The 15,901-nt window shown below is 36.2% G+C and overlaps 1 protein-coding gene across 1 annotated transcript in view; it reads right to left on the bottom strand.

Annotated features, from left to right (window-relative positions):
• The window catches only part of LOC112043871 (homeobox protein Nkx-6.2), a 64,796-nt gene extending 56,296 nt beyond the window's left edge, over positions 1-8,500 (bottom strand). Inside the window, exon 1 of the mRNA XM_024079529.2 lies at positions 8,019-8,500. Within this exon, the coding sequence (XP_023935297.1) occupies positions 8,019-8,325 (307 nt within the window). The 5' untranslated portion in view covers positions 8,326-8,500. The remainder of the gene's footprint in view (positions 1-8,018) is intronic.
• Positions 8,501-15,901: the final 7,401 nt, after the last annotated feature.

The raw sequence follows: 15,901 nt of genomic DNA, 5'->3' as shown, positions 1-15,901 counted from the left end.
TGTTATAACACTAGTCTCACTGAAGCGATCGTACAGCTATGCATTTTCTAATTAATGTCTATTGATTCCAGATACCGCTATCGCCAATATTACAATATTACAGCCGTAATACGCAGTAATCCCCGTAATCTCCCACTCCGATAACACTTCACGGTAATTACAGCGACGCTTCATAAAATGAAAATGATATAAAGTAAGTACAAACTGAGTGTGTTCTGTGAATATGCCTGAAAACTACTTTAAGTAAATAATGCTTTTGCAATATTTTGCAAAAACCGTATTTATTTGCGAAATATATTTCCAAAATAACTATCAGGGGGTGATTAATGATCGATACTGATGCCAAAAATGAAATTTTTGTGTCTGTCTGTATGCTCGTTATAGAAACAAAAACTACTCGACGGATTTTAACGAAACTTGGTACAATTATTCTTTACATTCCTGGGCAGGTTATAGTATACTTTTCATCACACTACGATCAAGAAGAGCATTTTTTAAATAAATTCGAGCATTTACAAGTTAAGTATAGGCAAAACGTAGTTGATATAATATATTGTTTTTATTGTGTGTGTGTGTGTCTAAGTGTGTGTACCGAACTCTACATTTATTAGATAAAACATTATTAGTTCGATACCCGGTCGAGCTGCGCACAGGTGTTTTGTGTGTTTGTTTGTCGATACAGCGACAACTTGATAACACCGCATTGAGTTGATGTTTTGATTGATAACGTAACAGATTGACGAGCATCACAACTTAACCATATGTTGCTGCTACAGGTTATCGCACACTGCCGTTAGAACCGCATGTAACATGAACCGCTCGGAACATATTCTCAGCGTATCACTTTAATTTTGAATTTGAATTTGTGACAGAAGCGGTATAGCTTGGCAAGTTCATTCATGACACCCCCTTTGATATGCGGGCGATAGCGGGGAAGGACTGCGCGGGTGTGAAGTCGTGCGCGCGGGGCAGAGGAAAGGACTTCGCGGGTGTGAAGTCGTGCGCGCGGGACATCGCTATCCCCCTCCCGGCCCTCGCGGACAATAGGGAGTGTTACGAACGAATTTGCCAAGCTATAGCGACAATATTAGAACGAGAATTTAACCTATGACTGGACTGGGCTTATTATCTAAAGATCATCTTCATCTTCCCTCTCCTAGCATAAGTTTTTCGCTTCCTTTGTTTTCAAAGTGAAAATTGATTATATATCAAAACTGCATGCCCAATATTTACTTATGAACTTGAAAAATGTAAAAAATTCTGATGGTTACCAACTATTCTCATTATTTATCACAAAAGTCAAGAACTGCAAGACCTCAAATCACTGGTAGATGCCAAAATAGGAAAATGCCAGCCATAAGATATTACCACCAAAAGAAGCACTCAACACGCCAGTTTCACAAAACACCAGATCCGCAAAACACCAGATCTGAAAAACACCAGCCCTACAAGACACTAAAGCCCAAGGCGAAACAACCGTAAGACATTGGTCTCTCTGGACACACGCAAGACTTGCAGGTTTCTAACGTTGCGAGACACCAAAACTGCAAAAGCTCAGAACCGCTACATTCTATAAGCTACAAGACAAGACCGGAGTGCCTAGTGGGAGTTTTCAATATTTTCATACTGTGAAAACGTAAACGCGAATTTATAAGGAATTGAAACAACGCCATCTAGTGGCACAACTGCACAACTGTTTCAATTCCTTGGAAATTTGCCTTAACCGGGCAAGGAGGTATAGCCTCGAGGCCCGTACCCGGATTTTTTATCTGGGAGGAGATGACCTGCCTGTAAATTCGTGTTTACGTTTACGCGATCGTCACAGTATGAATACATTGAAAACTCCCACTAGGCACTCTGAACTATAGAACACCTACCTACGCCGAAAGAAGACAAAATATCGAATGCGTCAAAAAAACTGACCTGAATGGCAACTGAAATCGAACACGGTCGAACGCTTTTAATTAGTTTTACTACACGACTCGGCGTCCTGATATGATATGATACGGTGTGATAGTGTGATATGATGCCGCCATCACAATTATGTGATATCAGCGCTGGAGATTATTGGCTGTTATGCTGTGTGGGCTCTATCTTAATTTGTTTAGGGGGTTTAAATTAACTGTGTCATAACTAGATATTACAATTTTATTCTATACTAGCGGATGCTCGCGATTTCGTCCGCGTGAAATTCAATTTTTCACAAATCCCGCGGGTACCATGGATTTTATATAAACCTCATATGTATATAGCCTCCTATATTCTCCTGTTTTTTTACTATGAAAGAGCCATCAAAATCGGTTTAGCCGTTCCAGATTTTGACACGGAGAAACAGACACACAGACGGATTGACAAGTAGAAAACTTAAAAATTTATTAAAATCTTATTCTTATTAAAAAACGAAAAAAATTTGAACATTTGTATTAGTTTAAATGTAATTAGGTATAACTATTTAAAATACTTTAAATAAGCACTTGAGAGAACACAGTTATTTTGAAATCGCAGACAGGCACATAATTTTATTTACATGTAAATACCTCTCGATGACTAGCAGATACCCGCGACTTCTACTGCAAGATATTTGCACCTATCTGTAAAACCATCGAAAATGCGATATTTTCGATGGAAACTAGCTAGAAGAAATATCTTGGCAAGTTCTTTGATGACACTCCCATGAAGGACTGCGCGGGTGTGAAGTCGTGTGCGTGGGGCATCCCTACCCCCCTCCCGGCCCGCGCGGACCATCGGCAGTGTTACGAACAAATTTGCCAATCTATAGCACCTTGCATTTAACACTTCAAAATGTAAATGAGTTATTTACTGAACTACCTTCAAAATAATCAACCATTTATTATGTACACATGTCGATAAGTAGAATTTACTATGAAAATGTTAATAATAAACTTATGCGGAAAATATCTTATTCCATTTAGTAACGGAAAAAAATCTGGCAATCGTCTCTAGCGAGTATAATGTTGGACGTCTTTGTTGCACACAGCATTATGTCGGAGACATTTACGATATTAATAACGGAATTATAGTTATTTTATGTTGGCGCCAGTCCAGTGGGACAAGCGATTGTTTTTATTCGGCCATTTTGTGTATCAAAAACATATTTAGCAATTGTTTTTATGTACATCGTAGTCCGGACTGCCACGACTGACGTGGAAGTTCGAGCCATTTGTTTTTCTTCGTTTATTTTATTAGTTTGGCGACTAAGACTCAGTTAGTCGGTTGTCTTTACAACAGAGGTACTATGTTAGATTCTTAACTCGGGTGAATTTATGAAATATATGTTCTAAAAAGGCTCAGGTAGGCCGTGAAGTTATTACGAGTGAGGTAGTATTTCCATGCAATGTTACATTCACAAAACACAAACATACAAGCAGGCCAACCTTATGGTGTGGGGTTGGGTGGACCAACACTTTAACTTTGGGGTATATTCGTATTTTTGCAAGGAGATAATCCATTTCAGGCCAGGTCTAAAAATACAATCTCATTAAAGGTATTACACGATGGCGCCCTTTAAGCTAGGTATTTGTTAAATGTCACATATATGACGTATACAAAGTCAAAATACAATAGAAATTAATTATTTAAGTCAACGGCAAGACCTCAAAGTTGAAAAACCTAAGCTGTTACAGTTTTATCTTAGATAAATTAACTTATGTAAATTAATATCCACTGTGGTTAATAAAAATGTAAGCCGGCAATCATTATGCTAATTAATTAATTATAGATATAATCCTTAATAGATGTTGTCAGTCAAAAGATTAAACACTTTTAACTCTAATAATTAAAGCCGGTAAACCGTTTTTGCGTGGGTGTCATTAAATTACATTCTTGAGAAAATATCAAATCTTTTTTTTTAAATTATAATATTTGCCATATTAATTACTGAAATAATATACGACCAATATTCCCACTTCCCTCAGGAAAGACTCTTTTAGTAAGACTGTATTAAGAGTGGATACGGTGGAACTTTACTTATACATAGCTAATAAATAAATAAGTACATTTTATAGTTTGTCAGCTCATGGTTCTACCGTAGGTTGCCAATTATAGTTTGGACCGTAGTGACTTTGGAAAGTTGCAGATTTCATAAATACCTACGACCTATTCTTATACCTACCATACACAAAAAATACATTATTTATCGAGTTATTTCCTTTCCAATCTAATTCAAAATTCATTCATTTCTGATAGGTTATAACGTCAAGTTATGATACTATGGTGATAAGTAGTCGAAAACCATAAATTACGAAGGTTTCAAACTCTGGGCCCAAGAAAAGCTGAGAATAAAAGGTTTATTTTTCTTGTTATCGCCATTTTACAAAATAATTATTGCCTTTAGCAGTGCATACAAATTAAAATTCTAATACCTACGCTATCATGAAGGTTACATACAAGAATAGGCTTCAACATGTCCGTCGGGCTTTCTCGCCTACCGGAAACTGGCCGTCGGCGGAATGTTCACTCATAGTTTTTTGGTTATTTTAACAATTTTTATTTTTTTAATAAACGCAAGTTTTTAAAAATTTCATTGGATACTTAGATAAAAAGACATGGGGTACTTAAGTACTTATAGTTAAATAGTGATAAAGTAAAAGAAAATGAACTCTGGCTGAGTTTGTTGTGTGATCTACTTGGACCAAGGCGCTTACTCCTTGTAACTTTTATTCTAAGTTTTCGTCTAATTAATTATCACCATCATCATTAAATAACAATTTTACCTGACGTTTTGAAAAATTCAATGAATATTTGACTGGCTTTGACTCTGCATTTTCAATTTTCTATAAGAGTAAGTATATTATGAGAGTAATATGTACCTATATCGTATGAGTTATTACTAAGTAAGTATTTACTCGAGTGTCTCTGTTTTAAATTGTTATTCTAATGAAAACTTTTGTTAATGTTAAAATGCTTACTATTTTTTATAAGAACTTAAATTTATCTTAAATAGGCATTTCTTATTTCAATATTTTAAATGTGTTACAAGTAACTTTAATTATTATTGTTAATGAAATGTATTAACCGTTATAATGGTTACAAGCTACAAGTTGAACATTAACACACATTAGCTTCCGTGTTATTAGACATCACGATGCGAGACATTTTCCTGTACAGATGGGTGCGATAACATGGTGACTTGTGTTAACGCGCTTGTAGACTATTATCATTCATGTTTTAACATATTTGAATTACACAATCAATTATTTTTATTTTAACTTTCTCAAAATTTTGAATATATTTAAATAGAACGTTTTGACACATTTACATGTGAAAGATGAAAAATAACATTCTAGCAATAGTTATTATCTTAGCTCTTAGTAGTAGAAGTCGTCCGTAGAAAAATTACCGTCTTCTGTTTTTAGCTTATTGCTGAGACTCCGCTTTCTGTCTGTCCGTCCGTCTGTCACTTAGCTGTATCTCATAAACCGTGATAGTTAAACAGTTGACATTTTCACAGATGACTTCGTTGCCGCTTTAATAACTAATACTACAAAGCAGAATAAAACAAATAGGATTTCTTGCCGCTTTTAAAAGGTAGATAGAGCAAGATTGGTACGGAACCTTTTGTGCTCGAGTACGACTCAGACTGGCTGGTCATTTTTGCTGACAACAGTATTGCTGTGTCAAAAAAAGCTTGATGGATTGAAGTAAAACTTTATTATTTTGTTCACTCTTACTGGAGTGATTTATAAATAAAGTAAACTGGCACAAACCCTAAAAATAAGCCAACATCTTGGTAAAACCAATATACTAACGTAATGAGAATAGCCTTCCTCGAAAAAAGGACTATCTAACACTGAAAGCGTTTTTCAAATCGGATCAGTAGTTCGAGAGCGCGTTCAAGCAAACAAACAAACAAACAAACTCTTTAGCTTTATAACATAGTATAGATAACAAAATTAATTAAAATCGCCTAGTACCAAAAATCATTTCATAAAAAGAATTAAACAAAAATATTAAAAATAAATTGCATTTTTAATGAGCTCAAATATTATTTTAACAATACAGTTCTTAAGTGTTTTTTATTTATAAAAATAATTATAATTCATTAACACTTTATTATTTAATTATCCTTAATGGATGTAACCTTGGGTTTCTTTATAAAGTACGTAAATGAATAAACAAAATGCATAATTAAAATAAAATGGCGGCAGGATATCGTTGAAGTCTTTTGTTGCGGCGAGCGTTCGTAGCTCGTAGCACATCTGCGTCTACGACAAATTAGCTACTAGAAATAAATCTTTACAGTGCATTTTATAAATTATTGATCATTTATTTATTTATACACTTTATTTGTACACCACGAAAAAAGAAAATAACAATCAAATAAGTAAAATAATTGAAATCCAAATTTATATCATAAATGCAAAAGACAATATGTTTTTTATGCTTTAAATCCTAAACTACATACTTAACTATTTTTTTAAAATCAATGGAAAACTACAATACTATTAGCTAGCAACGTAGGCTTTATTTTACACCCATATTTCCACAAGAAAGAAAACTATGCCGGTGAAATCCCTAGTATCATATCCCTAGTATCATACAAATGGATATCATAAATTTTAGTCCAAATGTAAAATTGCTGATGAACAAAAAATAAACTATTCGTAAGTATATTTTGTTAAAGCTTGCCAGTCTCAACGTTTCTTATTAAGACACCGTAGTTAAAAGACTACTAAAGCTTATTTTTTTAGTTAAAAATGTTTACTAATCCAGTACCTACTTAAGGAAATCATCGCTAAAGTGTTGTGACCAAATTATCTGTAAATATCCCTCACATAATAGGTATGCAACGTTTTTAAATTGGGTAAATTATTTAAAAATACGTAAAATATAAAATCTACAAATTTTAAAAAATCGCTGTATAATAACTGAACTTGGAATTCAACTTACAGCAATAAGCAGTTCGATTCATTGATATCCGATATAGGAAATCATCATATTCAACCTATAATCGGCTCACTGCTGAGCTCGAGTCTCCTCTCAGAATGAGAGGGGTTAGGCCAATAGTCCACCACGCTGGCCCAATGCTGATTGGCAGACTTCACACACGCAGAGAATTGAGAAAAATCTCTGGTATGCAGGTTTCCTCACGATGTTTTCCCTTCACCGTTTGAGACACGAGATATTTAATTTCGTAAAACGCACACAACTGAAGAGTGCATGCCCCGGACCGGATTCGAACCTACACCTTCCGAAATCGGAGGCAGAGGTCATATCCACTGGGCTATCATGGACTTATATACTTATAGGGAATAACTACTCAAAAATAAGAAGAGAATGTTAATTTAACTATAGGTAATAAATAGATAATACAAAATCAAAAATCAAAATGCAAATATTTCAAATAGGCTTAGTTTACAAGCACTTTTGAAAAGGTCAAGTTATGTCATAATTTAATTGAAATTAATGGTGGTAATTATAGTCGAAAACTTAAAAATAAAGTTACGAGGGTTCCAGAACAATTACAAAATAACAGATAAATAAATAGTGCAATGCAATGGCCTGTAGCTATCTATGTACTTATGTATATAAATACATATATCAAACAATAAACCTTTTTTAAAGTAGGTGGATAACTCACTTTTTGGTTGGTTAAAACACAATTATCAGAAAATTACAATAACATCTTAATGTTGCTTTAATAGCAAACACCAAACCAACTATTAAAAATGGTCAAAAGTAAGTAACTACTGTAATTTGGTTAAATGGTCCCAAACCTATTAAGTAGGTACATGGTGACAATTCTTCGTTACCTTATTAATAGAACAAATTATCAATTAAATATATAAAAAAATAACGAACTACTATAGTAAGTACCTACCAACTTATAGGTATTTAGAATAAAAAGTATTAACGTTGCCACAGTCGGATACAAAAATTAAATAATACACACGTAACTAAGCTAGCAGTCTCTAAGCACAAAAATATCTGACTTCAAAACTTTTAGTAGGTAGTAGCTATTGAGGATGGTTAGTTAGTGTACAGTTATCACTACTTACTTGATTGTAGCCTCTCTCTCCACGCCATAGGGTTAGACACTAGCCCCTGGAACCCCGGCCAGTACAGGGGCTTGTGTTGCAGGTAGTGGGCCATGCCCGCCGCCGCCGCCGCCAGCGACAGCCTCGGCGTCAGCAAGCCGGCACCCACGTGAGACCCTATCGACGGCCTCGACAGGATGTGGTCTATCCCGTGAGGGTTCGGCGCCGGAGGAGGTGCCTCCGCCAGCGAACTGAGAGCCGCCAACGGCGCGCCAAATCCACCCTCCATAGCCCTCGAAAGAGGCGGCGAACCACGCAGTTCCGACATGTTTTAAGTCCACAACACTGGCCGGCAACAAAAAAGTTACAACATTGTCTATTATTTAAATTTGAATGTCGAACATAATCACGCACTGCAACAGTCTAATCACGATCGCAATTCGAATTTGAATTTGGAATGCTTGCATCCACGCGCGCGGACCGACACCAAATGAAAAGCTGACAGAACCAGCGACAAACAAAAAAAAACGTTGAATAGAGAACGCCCAGTCAATCTAAACCTTATATCCGAGTCGCCGCCCATTGGAAGACCCACCGCGAAATATACAACTCTCTCTTTCTACCCCTTATACGCGCGAGCGAGAAAGGCTACGGGTAGTGTTAACACGAGAGCGTAGATTTAACGAATCGCTATTTAATGGCGCTTCTTGTCTCTTTATAATTAAGTCGGGTGCAGTTTTTGCGGTGCCGCGTCCCCCCTCTACCCCCTGCCGTAGTATTGTGCGCCGAATAGTCCGGGAGTGAATAGAGCGGTTTATTACTCGACTACGGGAAAGAATGGGGGGGTTATGTATTTTACCGATGTTGTGGATTATTTTTGTTAAATAAAGCGTTAAGAATGCTCATCAAAAGTACAGTTTTATTTTGATATGAAAATAAAGTTGCTAAAATTGAAATTTATAAGAGAGTACTTAAATATAGAGAGTATATAGAGTGCTAGATTCAGCTACGATATGTGTAGGTATAGTGCTTTTCTTCCAAAAACAACAAGGAATGTGGGGTGTGGGGAAATTGTTGGTGTCATAAATGCGTCAAAAACACGGGTCATCGTGTATCTCTGTAATTTTAATAAAATATGTAACAGAGATTGTTAGAGAGTCGAACTTAATTTCCCTGACCCCTATTTCACGTTGGAATAGCGTGGCGGGTCTAAACTCCAAATCCACTTTCCAAAAACGACTAGCCAATGGCCATAAAATAAAATTGCAATGAAAAAATTACGCAATAAGTGCCTATAATAAATTAATAATAACTTAATCATATCAAATTAAATGTTTAGTTTACAAGCACTTTTGAAATGTCAAGTTGCGCCTTGGTCCGAGAAGAGCCCACAACAAACTCAGCCAAGGTTTTTTTTTTTAATTTAATGCTTAAAATGATATCATCAACTTTTTGTCATCGGTATTTAGGTACCATTTATGAAATCAGTTTATAAATATTTTTTGAGTCGTTAAGCATCCTATTTGGATGAATGAACTCTCTTCCCCTGTTTTGTAGTCGACTCTTTTGAAGTCGTTAGTGAATGGAGTGCGACTTCATTCAAACCGGAAGGACGTTATTTATGTGACAAATATAATATTAATTGTCTCTCCACCGCGACACTCCCCGCGCATTAGCTGCGTTACTGGCATCTGCCGAAGATGCAGTTATTGCTGAATTATAGCTAATAATGGCTCTTATAGAAACATTATGGGGTAGGTACCTGGAGATTAGGCAAAGTCAGATATTTGTGATTTGTCAAAAAATCCAAGATTTTCTTAATATAAACTTCAGTGTTTTCCATGACTGAAATAGAAAGACGAATAAAAATAGCTTGAGTATTGTCGAAATATGCCAGAATAGCTTAGAACCTAAAGTTTATATTAATTGAATAAATAAAATACAGTTATTAAGTGATTTATTCTTAGTAGGTAATATCTTTCTTTCTTACTTCTGTGTCACATTTATTATATTTATACTTGAATACAATAAGTGAAATTGTTAGTTTTAAGTTTTAAGAACTAAATGACTTTAAACTTCAAAAGGATAGCCCGTAATAACCTAAATCCTACAGGACGATGACGAGTAGATTGTCAAAAGCATCACCTAATACTTAACTAATAATTTGATAACTACACCAAATACCAACCTAACCAATTAAAAATAATATCCACATCCGGCGATCGACAAAAGGAATACAGTCAACAAAAAGAGGTAATTTTTTCACCCCTCTTTAATCCCCCCGCTGCCATTAACCGATATTATAATGATCAAACACAACCCTGTAACAAAATGGCGTCAAAAATAAAGGTAACAACAATACGTGGATTATAAAATGGATATTTAATGTTGAGTTATGGTGGAACCGGTCTTGTAACTATAGCGCGGTGGAGCTTTACCCTAACCGGGATGTGATCTGATCTAAGATTTAGCAGACGCTTGTGACTTGTTTTTTTATCTCCTAAAGGGCAAATGAACATGCGGGTCAAATGATTAGATACAACCGTTTATGGTCACTTGCACAAATGAGTTCCTTTTTTTTATTTGTATTGTTGTTTTTTTTTTTTGTTTAGGTAGTTAATTTAGTTAAATATTTAGTTAGTTTTATATTACTTTAGGTTTAGATAATGTAAATAGTTATAAATGATGAGTAAAACACGAAAAATATTTTGAAAAAGATGCTTTCATGGCCTGGTATTTGGATGTAATGTGGAAACACCACAACAAGAAGTTGGTCTCACAATGCAATAATGTCTTCCCAAGCAAATTGTCGTTCTTTGCCAATCTCAAGTTGAGCTGCAGGAGTCAATGATAATGCACAATTAGTTAATCACGGGTGCACTCTCTATTTCCTAACTCTCATAAATAGTCCGGTGAGATAGCAGTAACGTTTTTCTGTATTGACGTTTTTAAAACTCAACAGTGTGAGATACTAGAGTATACAAAGAATTCATCTGTATACTCGTATATCACTCTGTGAATAGTATCGTGTGAGACAGAGAGAGATAAAGACATAAACGAGATCTAAAGTGACAAATTATACTTTTTATTTAAATTTTTAATAAATATAGTTGCAAGGCTCTTTTTTTCTTTTATAAAATTCTTGCTCTATATAAATCGCTATAGTAGATTTTTTTCAGCAAGAGTCAATCAGATAGTTTTCCAAGTAATTCTACCATTATGATGATTAGCCCCTACGCCTATTTGTATGCATTGCATTGCATAGTATTTTTTTAAGGAATAAGCTCGCGCTTGACCACTATCTCAACTGATGGTAAGTGTAGATGTGGCCTAAGGTGGAAGGAACACGCTTGCCTAGAAGGTATATATTCACTCTCAAACTAAAGACGCCCAGGTTGTAAGAATTAGGAAATACTGACTGTATAAGAAACGAAGATGCAAATCGCTTCGTACGAGTTCTAAGGGTGTCAATGACATGGACTGACGTCTGTGTAGCTTCTTACCTTAATTATTCTAATTAAAATAAATCAGGTTTTATTAATGCATGGTACCTAATCTGCTTGTTACTTTATATTAAAAGTAATTAAAATAACGTTTTATTAAATGTTGTTCATCTCGCAGCACAACAATAGGGTAGAAGGACGTTTAGCTAATTGCCTCAATGGAGCGAAGGGCGGCGCGCTATTGTCCGCGGACCGGACGTGCTATTGTGCGCACCCTACGCTAATCGCTGAGGTGGGGTCTCAGTGCAGCAGTTGTAAGTCTAAAGTGTAGTCTAAGTCATAAAATGAAATACATTGAAATAGTAATACAATTTTTTTTATTCTTTAAAAGTTAGCCCTTGACTGCAATATCACATCTGATGGTAATTGATGATGCAATCTTAAATGGATTCGGGTTAACTTGTTAGACGTAGAATAAAAACCCACACCCATTGCGGCTTCTACACGACGTCATACCGGAACGCAATATCTCTTGGTGGTACGTCTTTACCGGTAGGGTGTTAACTAGCCACAAATTAAGTAATAATATGATTTTTCTTGATTTCGCCTAGAAGCCAGGTATATTTTAGGGTACAAGTTGTCTTGTATTTTAAAATATCGTGTATTATTTCACGTTGTATTTCACCTATATCACAAACTTGTTTCAATTCTCGTCTCAGTTTCAATCAACGTACTAGCTTCAATTATAGCCAAAAGTACCTTTTTTAAGCATTTTAAAATCGTATATTTTAAAATGCGTAAAAAAGGTACTTAAGTCTAAGATCTAGTAAAAGTACTAAAGTCGGGGCGGTATTTGCAGCGGACTCAAAAGTTATGTAACTGTACGAACATGGACAAAACCTGACAAAACTTAGCGCAGTAAATTCTTTAATCTTTCAGCTATCCATTGGTGACAATTAATTTAGGATGTAGTTGCAACACCAAACCGTTTATCTGAGCATATAAGTGCCGTAGGCTTCTTAATGTGACCTCAGCGGCGTCACCTATGGGTTTGAGCGAGCGCAGAAACAGCGCCTGATAGGATCCGAAGGGAGAAACACAAGATGTGGGCAGAACTCTCTAAGGGCGTCTCCTCTGAAACTCGGACCTCGGCTTAGAGGGCCATTTTGGAAGTTTGTATTGGTCTGAGTGTATCAGTCCGGGCTCCAAACACTACACTAGCGTAGGTCATTATTGGGGGATGCAGGTCTTGTAGGGTGACCTTGCAGCAGAGGGAAACACCAAACTGTACCCCTAAGTTTTGTTACATTTGTTTTAGTGTTCCGTTTTAATAAGACATTGTTGTCCGTCCGTCCGTCTGTCACCAGGCGGTATCTCATGAACTGTGATAGTTAGACAGTGGAATTTTCACAGATGATGTATTTCTGTTGCAGCTATAACAACAAATACTACAAAAATAGAATACCTAAAGTAAATAATTTCATGACCTCCGTAGCGCAGTGGTATGCGCGGTGGATTTACGAGATGGAGGTCCTGGGTTCGATCACCAATTACTTAATTGGTCCAGGGTCTGGCTGGTGGGAGGCATCGGCCGTAGCTAGTTATCACCCTACCGACAAAGATGTACCGCCAAGCGATTTAGCGTTCCGGTACGATGTCGTGTGGCAACCGAAAGGGGTATTTTTCCGTTCTTATTTCTTCTTATATTCGAAACCTTATACATATACCTATATACGCCGAATTTATAACGCTACATGTTTACCGTCGTCCTTTATAATTTAAATTCATTATTCAAACTTATGAATTTAAATTAATTATAAATGTCAATTAACTTTATTAAATAAAATAAGCTAGTTATAAATATCTCTTTCAAAAATTAAAAAGACAACTAAACGCATTAAAAGTCACAACACAGTTCCATTAAATTAAGTTTTAATCAAAGTCCGCTAGGTGGCACTGCGAGCAATACTGAACGAAGTAGTTAGCGGCCTCTCGGGGGCGAGAGGGGCTGTAATCAAGTTAGGGGGTCGCAAAAAGGATAACCCCATTAACTAATGTTGTCAAATGAAATCCTTTCGCTCGATTTAACCGCGCGCTGCGGGGGTTCCGCTTCATAGTTTTCAATTAATAATAATCAAATATTATAAAATATTAAGTGTTTTGTTGGTCCAGTTGTTACTATGTGGCTATATCAAAAGGTCCGGGATTTAGGTCCGATTCCCGCTATAAAATAGTTTGCTTTTCTTTCCTCCAAAAATAGTAAGACTTTTGAAAATTGGTGATGATAGTGATGCACCCTCTCGTCTCGGAGAACACTAAACAGTCGACAGATTTACACTAGACGTTGTGTGATCGTATTCCTATGCTTAGTTTCTTTGACGGGTTTAACATTATGCCGTGTATCTACCTAAGTATAAGTGATCAATCAGAGAGAGCAATATACCATATCCTTCAATTGAGATAGCGCCACTAAATCGTCACTTAACACCAACCCCTGTAACCAAGGGAATGAAAGAAAAGAAAGAAAAAACATTTATTTAAAAAATTGTGCCATACACCACAATGCCTAAGTAAGCACTATTGTTGTGTCTGATGCTTCAACCACCTGATCAATTGAAAATCAAAACTAAAGTAGTTGAAGCATCAAAAACCACTTCGTTATGTTTGGCACAACCTTGAAAAAAGGTAACAGCTCAGCATTGTGCCGCATAAACCAAGCAAAGTACTTGGCCAAGCGGCGCTGATTTTCAGCTGCTACCTCGATCCAGGTGACACCACGGAAATACATAGCCACAGTGACAATATGCTATATTATTACCTTTTAATTAAAAACAAACAACCTTGAATTAATATGCTAAATAATAGGACTACGCTAAACAAATAAAAGTGTTTCAACAAATTAAGCAACAATATAAAATTAAAAGGTATAAATAAAACACACACACACATACACAATAATGATAAGCCTTATATCTAACAATCTACGAGTATAATAATTGAAACATGAAATGAGGAAATAAAATAAAAATAAAAACAAAAAGAAAAAAGAAAATATTTTTTTTGCATTATCTAGTTTACAAAACTACTGTAGTATGTACCTAAATAACGAAATCTATGAAGATTACTAGGAAATTTCATTCACTAAAGAAGTGAAAACTCCGCCACATAATCCTGTAATTCCTCCTGTTTGCTAAGCAAATATCTTTTTAATTTCTTCTTAAATGTAAACTTACTCTTAAGGTTCTTTATAGGCGGAGGGATATTATTCCAGCATTTAGTGGCGGAGTACGTGAATGAGCCCCTAAAAGCTGCAGTACGATGAAAAGGGACTCGAAGCACATTACGACAAGTTCGTAGACCCCTTTCATTGTCACTAGAACAATTCAACTTATTAAATAAATAAGGTGACAAAATAAAAATAAGTAAGGTGAGGTGAATGACATTTGCTATCGACAGATCACGTGATCACGATCTGTCATTCCCATACATTTTTTTACTTTTCGAAGAGCTTGTAGAAAGAGAATCAACGTTCCACTTGGCTACAAGGGCTGGTGAGAAGTCAAGCCTAAACTTGTCAAAAAAAAAATAACCGGCCAAGTGCAAGTCGGACTCGTCCACGAAGGGTTCCGTAAAATCTTTTAAAACGGAAGAAAAGTTCAGGTTTGTTGTATGTATAAGTCCCTTTAAATATATTTTATTTCTGTTTTTGGTATTTTTTGTTAAAGCGGCAACTGATTACATCATCAGTGAAAATATCAATAGTCAAAGTATCACAGTTCATGAGATGAGACAGAACAGACGTACGGATGGAGCGAAGTCTTAGTAATAGGTCGTTTTACCATTGGGTACGGTGCCCTAAAAATATCTACTCATAAGTTTCATAATTATATTTATTAATGCTAATACTTGTAGTTTACACAAGAACTCTGATTTGATAATTGGATCCATTGAAACAAATGTCGGAACAATAAACATGGCGGCCGCCAGGTGCGCACTTCCGCTGCTCGCCGCCGGCGCTAGTGAGGTGCTGCGGCCGCGCGACTATCGTTACTCGACCCGACCGGATTGTGCTATGTGCAGTGGATTTACAAGACGGAGGTCTTGGGTTCGATCCCCGGCTGAGACGATTGAGGTTTTCTTAATTGGTCCAGGTCTGGCTAGTGGAAGACTTCGCCCGTAGCTAATTACCTCCCTACCGGCAAAGACGTACCGCCAAGCGATATGAGAACGTGAGAAACCGAAATGGGTGTGGATTTTCATCTTACGCCTAACAAGTTAGCCCGCTTCCACCTTAGATTGCATCTTGACTTACCATCACTTTTAAAGATTTTACGGAACCCTGCTTGGACGATTCCGACTACAAAGAAACTAAACTTAGGAATACGGCCACACAACGCTCTAAATTGCTCAAAATTGCTCCCCACTTAGCTATTATTTTTAATGAATGCGTGGATTTGGGTA

This window comes from Bicyclus anynana, chromosome 22, assembly GCF_947172395.1.
Source record: "Bicyclus anynana chromosome 22, ilBicAnyn1.1, whole genome shotgun sequence".
In the NCBI taxonomy this organism is placed as follows: Eukaryota; Metazoa; Arthropoda; class Insecta; order Lepidoptera; family Nymphalidae; genus Bicyclus; species Bicyclus anynana.
This window is presented reverse-complemented; position numbering and strand designations above follow the sequence as displayed.